Below are 15,614 nucleotides of genomic sequence, written 5' to 3' on the forward strand. Positions count from 1 at the left end.
GGTGCCTCAAAGGAGATCATGATTTATAAGGATTTGAAAATATTTAAATTCCTTTAAAAAATTCTTAGAGTGGCATTTATTTTTACTCATTCATTGAACATGCATTGTGGGCCTTCTATCAGGTTATATACTAGGCTCTGGGGCTATAATACAGAGATATGAGCTTTGTTTGTTTGCCAAGGAGGAGCCCAGGAGCCCTGTAACTGGACAATTACAATACACTACAATACTACAGCATAATACATTTATAAACATTTAGACAAGTGTTGTAGAAGGCCAGAAGAAGCAATTTAGCTTTACCTAGGCAAGCTGGGTAAAGTTACACAGAGGATGTGACATCTGAGGCTGACCTTAAAGAATGAGCAGGAATTTACTAGACAGAGATGGAAGAAAGAGCAATCAAGGTGGAGAGAGAAGCAGTAGAGAGGTCTGGAGTCCACAAAGAGAGAGATTCCAGAGGGCTGAAGTCACATGGTGGGAACATATGCATTCAAATGTCTTTCCTCCTGCATGAGATCTGAGCTGGAGGAAAAATCACCTAATACTTTTTACAGAAGTCCTGCTTTTAACTATATAATTAGCTATATGACACCATAAATACCTGCTATATTATTTTATATATGTGTTTAATACATAAACCACTTAGAAATTTTATCTAACTCTTTTCTGAGGCGCATTTCTGACTACTCTAAGAGTTAAAATGGGGGAAAAAAATGTTCACCTGTCAGGTGACATAAAACCAATTTCTACTAAATGTGCCAGAATAATTTTTCTCCACCTCAAGAATGGTTAGTCTTCAGTCTGTTCATTACTGTCTTTTTATAGTATTTTTATTTAATAAAACCTATTAAGACTACCATACAAATCTCTTTACTTATGCTTTTATCTTTTAACTGATCAATTTTTATATTGCTGACATCCCTTCTTCACCATTTGCTCATTTAAAAATTCATAGTATGTGAGATATGTCTCTGGAGAAAATGTCTATAAAATTTGTTACAGCTGGCAAATGTGTATGAGTCAGTGATAGCACATGACTAAATGCTTCACAGAAAATAAAATTTGTTTCTGTAGTAAGCAGAACTGTTTAAATGTTATTTATTTTTATGTTTCAAAGAAAATATATTGTGAAGTGCTGCATTGATTTAATACGCAACAATGTCTGTGTACATGCTGTAGAAGGAAAATTTATGAAACCTTTGCACAACTCCTTTAATTGAATTTTCCAAATCTCTCACCACACACAAATAATCAATATCTTCTGCAGAGAAAACCAGTCAGAATTATTACAGTCTTTCGTTTCAATTTTGTTGTCATCAGCACATACAGAGCACCTGGATATTCGTAATGTCTGATAGCAAGTTATTTACACCTCTTAAACACATAATTGCTATTAAGTTAGTTCAAATCTATGGTTTAATTTTTTTAACTGATTATTTAAAAGATTAAAATGATCATACTTCTAAAGAGGTATACAAAAATTCAAATTGCAGAAGAAATTATTTAAAAGGCTTTGAAAAGTAATAGATCAGTTTGTTTTTTCTTAAATTCTAGACAAATCTCAAGTAAGCAGTCAAAATATATCCCCCAAACAGTGATGAATAGTGTAAGACAGGGGCATTAACATTATTAATAGGAAAGGTATGAACCACATACAACATACATGGTAGGTGAATTCTGAGAAAGAGCTAAGGACTATAGTTGTAGATTAATGTAGATCTAGGTCACCAAAACTAGTATCTCCATTTTTTTTTTATCTCCAGATAAACCAAGAACATTAAGGCACAGGAAGGAATTTTTGTTGTTTCTTCTAAAACTCATCATGTCTCGACTTCAAACTTAGTACTTTTAAAACTGAAGTATTTAAAAAATGTTAATGTTTAATGTTAAGATATAAAAAAACAAAAAGGGTAGTAGTTTTCTAGGGAGTAAAATTATTTGGCCAATATGATAAATACTTTTTCAAGATTGAGTGGGGGAAAGAACAACGTATTTTTAAGTTAAAAAATACTTCCGTGGGTGGTTAGAATGAAAAGGCCATATCAAACTATTTTATAGTCTTAGAACAAAAAGAGTTTAAAATTTGTCCTGTAGTCCAAGAATTTGAAAACTTAAAATCCTATGACCCAGATGTATTTTACAATGTAAGACAGTAAGGTAGCTAAAGAAAACAGAAATGTTATAGTTTGTGCTTTTCTTTTGAAGGCCACAGCTAGAAATTCTGAAATATTTTGTATTACAAATAGCTGAGACAATCAACTTTTTTGAACAATGTAAAGTTCAGATGGTTACATTTCATTTCAAATATGCATACTGCAACCTACACAATTATTCTCAAAACAGATAAAATATGTTTTGGACTAAAGCTAAGTGTCTAGATTGCATATATTGGCAACTGTTCTACAATTTGCTTACATTCTTTTCAAAAACATTTTGTTTACTGGAAGTACTGGTCATAGGCAAACAATGATGGTATTTTTTAATATTTCCAGAAAAAAATGAAAATACTAAGTACTATATAATACCATCTATTGACTTAGGAATATTTGTATCAAGTTGTTTTAAGTAGAGGTTGATTATGTAAAGTAAATAAATTTCATGCCTTACCATGTGATGATAATGTGACATTCCATCTGTATCAACCCACTGAATGGCCATGTTTTATATCTTCAGCATAACAAATTAAGAATAATTATGAAAATTCACATCTAAATCTAACAGAAAAAGGACCTTTCATTTCATTATTTTTCTAAGAGTCATAAAGCCAATATTATTAAGGAAAGTGAAGTCAGGCTTACTTCCTAAGTAACTGAAAAAAGAGAGAAAGCTTTCCTTTGTTTAAGAAATTTGTATTTAGCAGGGGAGAGCCTCTTTTATTCATATACTCTATCAAAGCATTCCCTGATTTGCAATGTCCAGTTCTTTTTAAAACTATGTAAATCTCAGTGTACCTTTTCATGTTATTGTATACATTTTAATTTCCCCTGAATGTTACATAAAAGCTTAAGAATGTGTGTCAGATGTCTATTTATTTAAAACACTAGCATGTTATTTTCACAGTTATACTGCTCGGCCGGTAATATAGACTGCAATTGATGCTAAAACAAGTTAGCAGTGACATGCAAAAACAAATAGAACTACAGGACCAACATGAAGAGTCCCAACAGCATAAATGTTGGAATTTTCCTGATACCGTCTACTTTAACTATTCTAGGAAAATTTTATGAGAATCTGAAGGACATTGTTTTGATCATGAAACAAGTAATTTGTTATTTTCATTAAGTACCTAATAAAACAAATCTCATACATATTATGGGAGTTATTTTTATATTATATAATTTCTAATATTAAAAAGATTCCCCAAACATTTTAAATTTTAAACAATTCTGGATAACAGCACAGTAAAAGAAAGAAGTAAAGGAGAAATTTCTATAAAAAGTTGAAGGTTGGATCCCCAAATAAGGAACATCTAAAGCAAATTAGTTTGAGATGTCAAAAATACTAGCAAAGTCCTTGTCAAATGAAGGTATAAATAAAAAAGGTTGGAAGTTATGAACTCAGCAAAAAAAAATTGTATGTGTATAAATGTGTTGATGTACATCATCTTTAATCAAAAACAAAACAAAACCACCAAAATAAAAAAATACATATATTATGAACCAAAGAGAGAAGAAGGGAAAACACTCAGTAAAAACACTCAAACTCAAATTATAAAGGAAGTAAGCTTCAAAAGATTTTTCAGGCAACAGCACTTAAAAAAAATTAGTTGAAAAGGGGTGCCTGGGTAGCTCAGTGGGTTAAAGCCTCTGCCTTCAGCTCAGGTCATGATCCCAGGGTCCCGGGATCAAGCCATGCATTGGGCTCTCTGCTTAGTAGGGACCCTGCTTCTCCCTCTCTCTCTGCCTGCCTCTCTGCCTACTTGTGATCTCTCTCTCTCTGTCAAATAAACAAATAAAATCTTAAAAAAAAAAAATTAGTTGAAAAACGAATGAAGATCTGAATACCTTGGGAAATATAAAAGCTAATGCAGCTCTTGCCAAGATACAGAAATGGAAGATGACATATATTCTAGTATATATTTTTATAGCTATTATACATTTTATTTATCTAAATTCAGTTTTCATTAAAATTTTTTTTTCAAAGATTTTATTTATTTGTTTGGCAGAGAGATAGCACAAGTAAGCAAAGCGGCAGTCAGAGGGAGAGAGAGAAGCAGGCTCTCCTGAGCAGGGAGCAGGATCTGGGGCTTGATCCCAAGACTCTGGAACCATGACCTGAGCCAAAGGCAGCCGCCCAACAAACTGAGCCACCCAGGTGCCCCTCAGTTTTCATTTAAACCACAACAAATAATCAGTGCTAATTAGACATTTTATTATTATTTTTTATTTATTTATTTTTTTTTTTTTAAGATTTTATTTATTTATTTGACAGAGAGAGATCACAAGTAGGCAGAGAGGCAGGCAGAGAGAGGAGGAAGCAGGCTCCCTGCCGAGCAGAGAGCCCGATGCGGGACTCGATCCCAGGACCCTGAGATCATGACCTGAGCCGAAGGCAGCGGCTTAACCCACTGAGCCACCCAGGCGCCCTAATTAGACATTTTAAAACATGATTTAGTCATAAGAATCTCCTTTATGCATGAGCAAACAGTCCTTAAGGAAAACTTGGTAATGGGCAAGTCAGTTCCAATGCCTAAAATACTAGAAAATAGTTTTGAGGCTGGTCATGCATAAACACACAAAGGATTGGTATATACTAGGTAACTGAAAGGAGATAATTTTTAACACATGGAATATAACTTCAAAATCTTAATAAATATTTAGGGAAGGCAACAATACTTTTGGAAAACTTTTTCTCATTATTAAAGTGACAATTCACTTATTTATTCTACAATTTTCCCTTCCTCATTTCTCAAAATTTAGTGAAAGTCAACTCTGTAAAGCCTAATTCTAGTCAATTCTAGAAAATTACAGACTGAAAAAAATTCACACCACTAGCACATAATATATAGAAGAAAGATTTCCTCTGCTTTGGAAATAGTAAACATTTTAATTTACCCTTATGATCCTCTAAAACTTGTCAAGTTAAAAGAGACTGAAACCCAGCTACACATTATAAGCCAGTTTCACAGTATAGAAGAGATTTCCTAAATATATAGAATATATATAGAAATATAGAAATATAGAAGCCTTTCCTAAAAGCTAACTTCATAGTCTTAAAATTCTTGGGATCATAGTGAAAGTTAGCTGCTCTACTGAATGGCTCAGGAAACCTGCTCAGCTCTCTTCCCACATGAGCCCTGGAGGAATCCTGCCAGGGCTAGTGCCCTGCATTACCCAGGTGGCCTTCAGAAGGAACAGGGAATCCCAGCACTTTCCAGTGCAAACTCATCACTGGCTTGTAAAAGATCCTAAATGCAGTCTAATATACTACACTGGCTGAAGTGGTTTCAGTTATGCCTCATATGTTTGAATCTAAACACTGGGATGACTAGACAACTGCATTTGTTGTAGGAAGAGGGAACATGGAACAATGAGAAAAACCATACTACTTGAGGTTAGACTAGTCTTTAATTGCAATCTCTACTCTGACACTTAAGTAGTAGTGTCTTTGGGCAAGTAACTTAACATTTTTTGTCTTTGTTCCTTATCTATAATGACAATGATAATATCTTGCAAAGTTGCTACAAAGATCTGCTCGCTGATCCTAGTACATAGTAATTACTGGTCCATTACTATAAATGGTAGTCATTGGTAACTCAAAAATGGTAGACTAAAACATGGCTACCCGTTTAAAGGCCAATCTCCACTTGCAGAGATTGCAAAATGGCATTCATGTCAGTAATACTAAAATGATCTCTCTTAAGTTGGTCTAAAGGTTTTAATAGTTTATAGTCCATGATCATTTTGCTTACTGAGGTATGGATGTGCATGTGTTATGCGAAAACCTGCTAATTTAGTTTCCCATACTGTGAAACGCTCAGAGGCATATGAGTTCACAGTAGATCAAACATCATTAATGATCTAAAAGTTTTCAGAACACTGGTTACAAAGTAACTTTTTATGCTCTGTGTAATCCTAATTCACCATTAAAAGTTGCTATATATTAATGCTTTGTTCTCCCTATTTGTCTATATTCTCAAGAACTTTTAATAAAAAGACCAAATTTAAATCTTACACTGAACATTGTATTTCAAAAAGTTATTTTAAAAGTTTAATCATCAGGGAAGTTATCTTATCAGACATGGTCTGTCAAATTCAGTATAAGGTTTGCAAATGAGATTTATGATCTTTTAAAAAGATCACACTAAAAAAAGGACTCATGATGACTGGTTTTTGATAATGAAATGAGATGAAAGGATTTTTTTATATAAATGAAAACACAATTCTTTACCTTTGTTGGGAAGTCCTGAACTCTTCTTTTCAAGCAGTTTTTGTTCTGTTACTTTTATCACTAAAAAACAAAAACCCCAAAACCAAAAAACAAAACAAACAAACAAACAAAAACAAAAACCCAACAAAAAAAAAACTCACGTTAAGAATTAGCATGGCATATGAATAATTTCTCATCCTGGGATAACTTCATGAGAAAAAAATAATTTGAAGTAATATACACAGGTATCAAGTACAAAATGCAATACCTTATTATATCCTATATTTAAAGAATAAGCATCAGATTTTTAAAAAGTCTGGTTATCAGTTTGCAAGGCATATTCTTTTCCTTCATATTCAACAAGAATCCCTAAAGTAACATATCCTGGCAAAAGATATATATATATATGGCTTCTTATTCTCTAAATAATATGTCCATTACATGTTAAGTAATGCCATATATAAAAAATTCTATCAGATTTAAATTTGGGAAAATTAGGTTTATCTCTAAAACTGAACACATTAGCATCTATATTTACATTTACAAATAAGGAATGGAGAGATACCATTGAAAACTCATGAATTTTTCTTACTTAGTTCTTTCATTTTCTGCATTTCTCTTTGTAAGAAACATGATGCATGTGAGACACCAAGGAGATTTTCAAGCTCTCTACTGCCCTCCAAAGCCTAAAAAAAAAGACATCTTAAATAAGTTAAGTTCTCTACAAATATAATATTACTGACAAGTCTAGTGAAAATATAGTTTATGGTTTCTTTCATCTGAAAAGCTTAAAATCTGTGGTGGGAAATTTAATTTTTTTTGGCAGGTCAAGTACTGCAAGCTTTAAAATGTGAAAAAGTCACATATTACTAAAATATTATAGTTAATTCATGTTCCTATAAGAAAAATTCCCATGAGGGACGCCTGGGTGGCTCAGTTGGTTGGAAAAATTCCCATGAAAAGGAAATTAGACATATTCCCTGCGAATTCATTTCTGGATTGAATTCTCCAAGCTGGGGCTTCTTTCCTATTTTCCTTTTTCTTTTTTTAAGATTTTATTTATTTATTTGACAGAGAGAGAGAGATCACAAATAGGCAGAGAGACGGACAGAGAGAGAGATGAGGAGAAGCAGGCTCCCTGCTGAGCAGAGAGCCCCATGCGAGACTCGATCCCAGGCCCCTGGGATCATGACCTGAGCCAAAGGTAGAGGCTTAACCCACTGAGCCACCCAGGCGCCCCCCTATTTTCCTTTTTCAATTGAGGTAACAGACATATGAAAAATTACATGCCCCAAAGGGGGGGGGAAGCTAACCTGTAGACTGCTTAAATTTTGCATTATTTCCATTATTTCTTCTGATGATTTCTCAACTTTAACTAGCAACACCATGAATCTATGAATGAAAAAAAAAAATTACCAAGATCAAGCATTTAAACATAGTAAGTCATTTTCACACCTTTAATTCTTTTTAAAAGATCTTAAATTCAGTTTTCTAATCCTTTTCTTTACAAGGTGGTAAAAGATGTAAATGTTCCTCCTTCATTCTTTCATCTCTTTATAAACACAACATATATTCTCAGTCATCCTGCTGTAGGCGTTTTTGCTTTCTTTCATTCCCACTGAACAGGGGGAGAGGATGTGAAATGGAGTTAATTGGCTTGCTCTTTTCTCCACAGTACCACTCTGAGAACCCTAATTTTTTTTTTTTCTTAAAGATTTTATCTATTTATTTGACAGACAGAGATCACAAGTAGGCAGAGAGGCAGGCAGAGAGAGAGAGAGGAGGAAGCAGGCTCTCCGCGGAGCAGACAGCCCGATGCGGGGCTTGATCCCAGGACTCTGGGATCATGACCCGAGCCAAAGGCAGAGGCTTTAACCCACTGAGCCACCCAGGGGCCCCTGAGAACCCTAATTTTACCACTCTCCTTATTTATCTTGATCTAAGTCTATGAGTCAGTGTTACCCAGTGATTTTTTTTTTTTTTTAAATAAAAAATAAGATATGGAGCGCCTGGGTGGCTCAGTGGGTTAAAGCCCATGACCGCGGGGTCCTGGGATCGAGCCCTGCATCGGGCTCTCTGCTCCGTGGGGAGCCTGCTTCCTCCTCTCTCTCTGCCTCTCTGCCTACTTGTGATTTCTGTCTGTCAAATAAATAAATAAAATCTTAAAAATAAAAAAAAAGATTTATGGCTTAATAAATTTCAGTGTGGGGGTGCCTATGTGGCTCAGTGGGTTAAGCCTCTGACTTTGGCTCAGGTCATGATCTCGGGGTCCTGGGACTGAGCCCCACATGAGGCTCTCTGTTCAGTGGGGAGCCTGGTTCCCCCTATCTCTCTGACTGCCTCTTTGCCTACTTGTGATCTCTCTGTGTCAAATAAATAAATAAATAAAATCTTTAAAAAAATAAACAAATAAATAAATTTCAGTGTGATAAAGATTATAAAGGTATTCTTTTAAATTTCAAAACAAAGAAAACTTCATTTGTAATCTTACCTCCTGAACATATCGCTAGTTAGCATATTAGCGTATAGGAAAAATTTTTAGGTTCTTTTTTTGAAACAATTTATATGACTTTATATCATACTTTCCTAAATATAATATTACATATATATTTTTTGGCCACATCACCCATAGATTTGTAATTTTCAAGGCTGTGTAATACTGTACCTAGTAAACATACCAAAGATGATTTAATCGTTCCCTTATTGTTCTAGTTTTAGTGTCTGTTCCAATTTTATAATCTATATCAGTGCAGTCTGATATAAAATGTAAGCCACATATGTAATTAAAATTTTCCAGTAGCCATACTAAAAGAAGTAAAAAGAAACAAGTGAAATTTATTTTAATAATATATTTTAATTAATATATCCAAAGTATTATCATTTCAAGTATCATCAATAAAAATTATTCATGAGCTATTTTATGCTTTTTTTCAAAATCCAGTGTGTACTTTATACTTACAGCACATCTCATTTCGGACTAGTCACATTTCAGAGGCTCATGTGTGACTGGCTAGTGACTAATGTTTCAGAGATCACAGATCTGTACTGTTGATTTTATGAAAAGAAGCCAGAAATTATATTTAAATGCTTTCAAAACCATATCAGTGTTATCCATTAACATTTCTGTACTATTAAAAATTAGACTAACATGATATGTTAAGTTTTCATACACAATGAATATGTACAGTATGTTTCATCCAAGTAAAATATATGAGGTATGTAAGCAAGGAATGGAGAAACAGCATTTAGGCAAAACCTAAAACTTAGGTGAGGAAAATGGAATTGCAGGTGATCTTTTTTCTTTAAACGTTTTCCCTTATTATCATGTATTTCTATGAAGAATCACCTGTCAGAGGTCTTACTTGCTTAGTACCTGAACCTCAGTTTAAAAGATAGTGTCATAAAGGAATTCCAGGTACTTCCATTGAGCTCCAAAAGTCTCAAGGAGCAAGTGGGTTTAAATGATTCCCACCCAGGGCTGGGAACCTCTAGCTTCCCCTAATGTTTTATCAACGTTATTCACTGCCTCACAGGGGCAATGCTGGGGCAAATGAGCTATTTCACCATGAGAAGCAATGCTAAGGGCTCTTCACCTTGCACTCTTTTCCTGGGAGGACTGAAGTGATAGTCTCTCTACACCATCTTACCCACCACACTTTGAAGAACAGATGATATACCTTGTTGACCCTTATGGAATTATGTGGGAAGAGTGGGTCCTACAGGGCTGCCACTTGAATGACTCCAAGGAGCCTGTTAAGATAGATTAAGATGGGAATGGTGCTCCCAGGAGTTGTGCATGTAGCATCTCCAAAGGACCTGTTAATAATTCTGTTTCTCAAGTTAAAATAGTTATTGAGGGCCTCAGCTAGGCAAACTGTTTTTGACAATGTTGGAGAGCCGTATGGCCTGAGTATCAAATAACTCGGGAAACTGTTTTCAGAATATCCTTCACATGCTTGAGCTGCTTTCTCAGGGAAACTTGTCTTCCAGTAGTCTAGTAGATAATCCATCATCCTTTTCATTTTTATTTCATTTTTTTAAATTTTTATTTTAATTTTTAAGTAAACTCTATGCCTAACATGGGCCTCAAACTCAGGATCCTGAGATCAAGAGTCAAATGCTCCACTGACTGAGCCAGCCAGCCCATTTTTATTTTAATCTCCTTTCCTCTCCTTTTACTTCTTTCTGAAGGAAATCAACTCCTCCCATCTTGATAGCAACAAGTTTCATGGAATGGGTACATACACACGCACATATTTCAAATCATCACATTATACACTTTAAATATATACAAATTTATTTGTCAATTACGTTTTTAAAAAGTTGGGGATAGTTACAAAAAGAACAAAAGCCCCTTAACCTTCTGCCACACACATGTCCTTCTAATCTGTAATCCTGGATTTCCTACCTATTTGGATTCTTCACTCTCTGGCCTAAACTGTGAGTGCTACAGAAATCTAACAGCAGTATTGATGGTCAATATTACAAGTATATGATTTGCTGGGCCCTTGATACTGCTTACTGCTTTTACTTAATTTAATGAACATTCTTTTATTCCCCACAAACCACTTCTCAAAATAATGGTCTAAACACAAACTCTGTTCCTCCACACTGAAATTAAACCTTTATATTCAGATTTTTGCCTTACTACTCTGTTGGTACCATATTCTCTCAAAGGCTACAATAAACTCTTAGTTAATTCCATTTCTAATAATTTACATCAAAGTCACTACCTATAAGAGATGTATTTGTATATAATCTCAAGAAACCTGAAAGTTATATGTACATTACAAGGACAGAATCCTCAGGGTTTTCTTTGTCCTCTTAATAATATGTCTTATAGAGAAAAAGGTAAATTGGTCACAGAACCTCTACTTATCTGATTATTTTGAATGATGATAGCTGGACTGTAATGATGAAATACATTGCTAAGTTTTTTTTTTTTAACTCTTTCTGAAGTCAAAGCATGGTACTTGCTACTTTTTACAAGCTCTATCTTAATCTTTAAAATCACACTCTGTGATAAACATTATCTATACGATTTTACAGATATGGAAACTGAAACAAATTAATTATTCAGAGTTACATAATAAGGAACACAGTCATTGTGCATTCTTTGGAATTTTCTATATAGCACCATGTTGTCTGCAAACAGAGACAGTTTTATCTTTTGTTTTCTTTCTTCTTCCCTTCCCTCCGTCCTTCTAATTACTCTGATTAGAATTTCCTGTAAACTGTTGAGTACTAGTGGTGAAAATGGGCATGCCCATCTTGTTATCGATCTTTGGGGGAAGGTTTTCATTCTTCCATGTCAAAAATTTTGAACAGTTGAAAGGTAAGTCTCTTGTCAATATTGGTCTCTCTTTTAGTCTTTATGTACCTACAGAATACAGGCATGACTTTATTTTCATTTTAAGTTTTTGATAACCATGTTCAACTAACTCACCCTTAGAGACTGGGTGATTTAAGAAGATTTAAGAAGAAAATGATCCATAAATCCGATTCTTGTTGCATTACTGAATGCTTAAAATATAATAAACACTAACTCAGACTTAGAATTCTTTTTTTCCCCCAGACTTAGAATTCTGGACAGCGGCTACCTGTCACAATTAACTGCATTCATAACAAACAAAAAGCCCAGTTCTAGCATAATTCTTTATTTTATTTTTAAAAGATTTTGGAGCGCCTGGGTGACTCAGTGGGTTAGGGCTCCTGCCTTCGGCTCAGGTCATGATCCCAGGGTCCTGGTATTGAGGCCCGCATTGGGCTCTCTGCTTGGCAGGGAGACTGCTTCCTCCTTTCTGCCTGACTCTCTGCCTGCTTGTGATCTCTATCTGTCAAATAAATAAGTAATAAAAAAAATAATAATAAAATAAAATAAAAGATTTTATTTATTTATTGACAGAGAGAGAGAGATAGGCAGAGAGGAAGGTGGAGGGGGGGGGAATGCAGGCTCCCTGCTGAGCAGAGAGCCCGGTATGGGGCTTGATCCCAGGACCCCAAGATCACAACCTGAGGCAAAGCAGAGGCTTGACCCACTGAGCCACCCAGGCACCTCTCTAGCATAATTCTTTACAATTAGAAAGATTTTATTTGGATTAGTGTAGAAATTTTTTAAAAATCTAAAATAAATTACTTTTTATCTACAAGAGAATAAGCCAATGGCTAAAAATAACCTTTATACAACAGGAGAAACTTTTGTGGTGATGGGAATGTCCTGTATCTTGGTGGTGGTGAATCTACACATGTGATAAAGTTACACAGAACTAAGAACACACACACACAACACCAAGTGCATGTAAAACTTCAGAAATCTGAATAAAAACCAGTGGACTGTGGCAATGTCAATTTTCTGGTTGTGATACTGTCCCACAGTTTTGCAAGATGTTATCATGTCAGTAAAGTGGGAAATGGTTACACATGATCTATTTTACTTCTCACAATGGCATGTGAATCTACAATCTGAAAATTAAAAGTTTAATGGAAGTAAACCCTGCAGAAGGATAGTCACCATTACTGCATTTTCATAGCAGTGACAGTAGCCAGCAGCAAACTGCCAAGAGGAAGAAAAGCTAATGGCAGTGAATTATATAATATATTTTCCTTTCAGAATATAAAGGATATGGAACTTCACATAAAATATTAATGTGTAGGTGTTTGTTTATAAATGAGTTTTATTGACATGTCACTAACTGCTTGTTTTCTGGGTAAAAAATTTTAAGCCTAGAATAAGGAACTATATTTTCCTGTTGGAAGAATTCTTATATTTAAAACTTGCCAAACTGATTAACAGGGTGTCATTTTAGGACTATGAATACATAATTGAAAAACAAAAAGTATAAAAGAGTATATATTATACACCATCTTCATATAAAAAGGGAAATCAGAAAAAAGAAATGAAACAACCTAATTTTATAAAAATAAACACAAGAAAGGTAAACCAGAAATTAACGAATTTGGTTACCTACAGGGAGTAGATAGAAAGAATGGGGCAGCGAGTGACACGTCTCTGAATATACTTTTTTGTAAAGTTTTGGCTTTTGGAACCATGTTAATGTTTTACATCGTTAAAAAAATTAAATCAGAAGCTCCTGGATGGCTCAGTCGTTAAGTGTCTGCCTTCAGCTCAGGTCATGTTCGCAGGATCCTGGGATTGAGCCCTCAGCAGGAAGCCTGCTTCTCCCTCTCCTACTTTCCCTGCTCATATTCCCTCTCTCGCTGTGTCTTTCTCTGTCAAATAAATAAAATCTTTTAAAAAAATTAAAAAGGATGAGAGAAAAAAGATTAAAATTGAATACAAATAGAAACAAGAGAACCTAACTACTTCAGGTGAATAACTAATTCTTCAAAGAACTAACCCAAGTGATGTGGAGAAAATGGAACCATTTTTCCCATGTTTGATGGGAATACAAACTGGGGCAGCCACTGTAGAAAACGGCATGGAGGTCCCTCAGAAAGTTAAAAGTAGAACTACCCTACTATCCAGTAATCACACCACTGGGTATTTACCCCCCAAATACAAAAACACTAATTCAAAGGGATACATGCACCTCTATGATTACTACAGCACTATTTACAATAGCCAAATTATGGAAGCAGCCCAAGTGTCCATCAATTGATGAACTGGGTAAAGAAGATGTGATACATACACATACACATACACAAACACACTGGAATATTATTCAGCCATAAAAAAGAATGAAATCTTGCCATTTGCAACAATGTGAATGGACTTAGGTAGGTACTGTATTTCACTCGTACCTGGAATTTAAGAAATAAATGAGCAAAGAAGACAAACCAATAAGCAGATTCTTTTTTTAAAATGTTTTAAAGATTTTTAAAAATTTTGTTTGTAAAAAAAAAAAAAAGTAAATAAAATTTTGTTTGTTAGAGAGAGCACTAGGGAGCACAAGCTGGGGGAGTGGCACACAGGGGAGAAGCAGGTTCCCCACTGAGCAAGGAGCCTGAGTTGGAACTTGATCCCAAGACCCTGGGATCATGACCTGAGCCAAAGGCAGACTGCTTAACTGACTGAGCCACCCAAGCATTCCCCAAGAAACAGGGGATTTTTTTTTAAACGATTTTATTTATTTATTTGACAGAGAGAGATCACAAGTAGGCAGAGAGGCAGGCAGTGAGAGAGAGAGAGAGAGAGGAGGAAGCAGGCTCCCTGCTGAGCAGAGAGCTCGATGTAGGACTCGATCCCAGGACCCTGAGATCGTGACCTGAGCTGAAGTCAGCGGCTTACCACTGAGCCACCCATGCATCCTAAGAAACAGATTCTTAATGACAGAGAACAAACTGATGGTTACCAGAGGGGAGCTGTGTGTGTTTGTGTGGGGGGGAATGGGTGAAATGGGTGATGAGGATTAATGTGTACAATTATCATGCTGAATACTGAGTAATGTTTCGAATTGCTGAATCACTATAGTTTACACCTGAAACTAATATAGCGCTGTTAACTACACTGGAATTAAAATAGAAAACAATATTAAAAGAGAACTAATCCACATAGTTCTGAACATAGTAATTTGTCTATATACTATCAAATTAAAGACAAAAAAGACTGCAAACAAATCTTGAATGCTTTGCAAGCTGGTTTTTAATAGCACTATGAGTGTAGGAATTCCAAAACTATTTTGTGTAAGATTAAGCAAATATGAAAATATATTGCTGCTATTAGGAGCCAAAGATCTACTGTCTCTGAGAAAGGCTGCAAACATGGAAAGGGGAAAGCTAGGAAAAACCCTTTATCACTATAAACCCATGAATTTTAAAAAGGCTGACTAATAGAAGGAACGATGGAGTTCAAAAATCACCACTGTATAACCACTTCAGTACTATTTGACTTTGTAAGGTTCCCGTAGTAGGTGCGCACCATTTAATTCTTTGAAGAGCTCAATAGAACAAAAAGTGGAGGAAGGGAGGATTGGTTCCCAGCCTGTTTATTTTTTTAAATTGTTTTATTTTTTAAATTTCTTTTATTTTTTAGAGAGAGAACAAGAGAGCAAGCATGGAGGGGAGGGGTAGGGGGAGAGGGAAAGAGTGAATCTCAAGCAGGCTCCATGGCCAGCATGAGGCTCTATCTCATGACCCTGAGAACATGACCTGAAGTGAAATGAAGAGTTGGACCCTAAAGGCATTGAGCTACCCAGGCAACTCCCCCTACTTGCTTGTTTGAATTGGGACATTGCTCTTTTGCTCTTTTTTTTTTTTTTAAATTTTATTTATTTATTTGACAGAGA

The 15,614-nt window shown here is 35.0% G+C and overlaps 1 protein-coding gene across 2 annotated transcripts in view; it reads right to left on the reverse strand.

The window, feature by feature from the left end:
• ITGB3BP (integrin subunit beta 3 binding protein) overlaps positions 1-15,614 on the reverse strand; it is a 71,840-nt gene that overhangs the window by 9,170 nt on the left and 47,056 nt on the right. Inside the window, exons 5-7 of one of the 2 annotated variants that reach the window (XM_059138234.1) lie at positions 7,683-7,761; positions 6,962-7,055; positions 6,391-6,450 (exon numbers count right to left, since the gene is read on the reverse strand). In XM_059138234.1, coding sequence (XP_058994217.1) covers positions 6,391-6,450; positions 6,962-7,055; positions 7,683-7,761 — 233 coding nt within the window. The remainder of the gene's footprint in view (positions 1-6,390; positions 6,451-6,961; positions 7,056-7,682; positions 7,762-15,614) is intronic. The other variant, XM_059138236.1, reaches the window with a different exon arrangement.

This window comes from Mustela lutreola, chromosome 10, assembly GCF_030435805.1.
Source record: "Mustela lutreola isolate mMusLut2 chromosome 10, mMusLut2.pri, whole genome shotgun sequence".
In the NCBI taxonomy this organism is placed as follows: Eukaryota; Metazoa; Chordata; class Mammalia; order Carnivora; family Mustelidae; genus Mustela; species Mustela lutreola.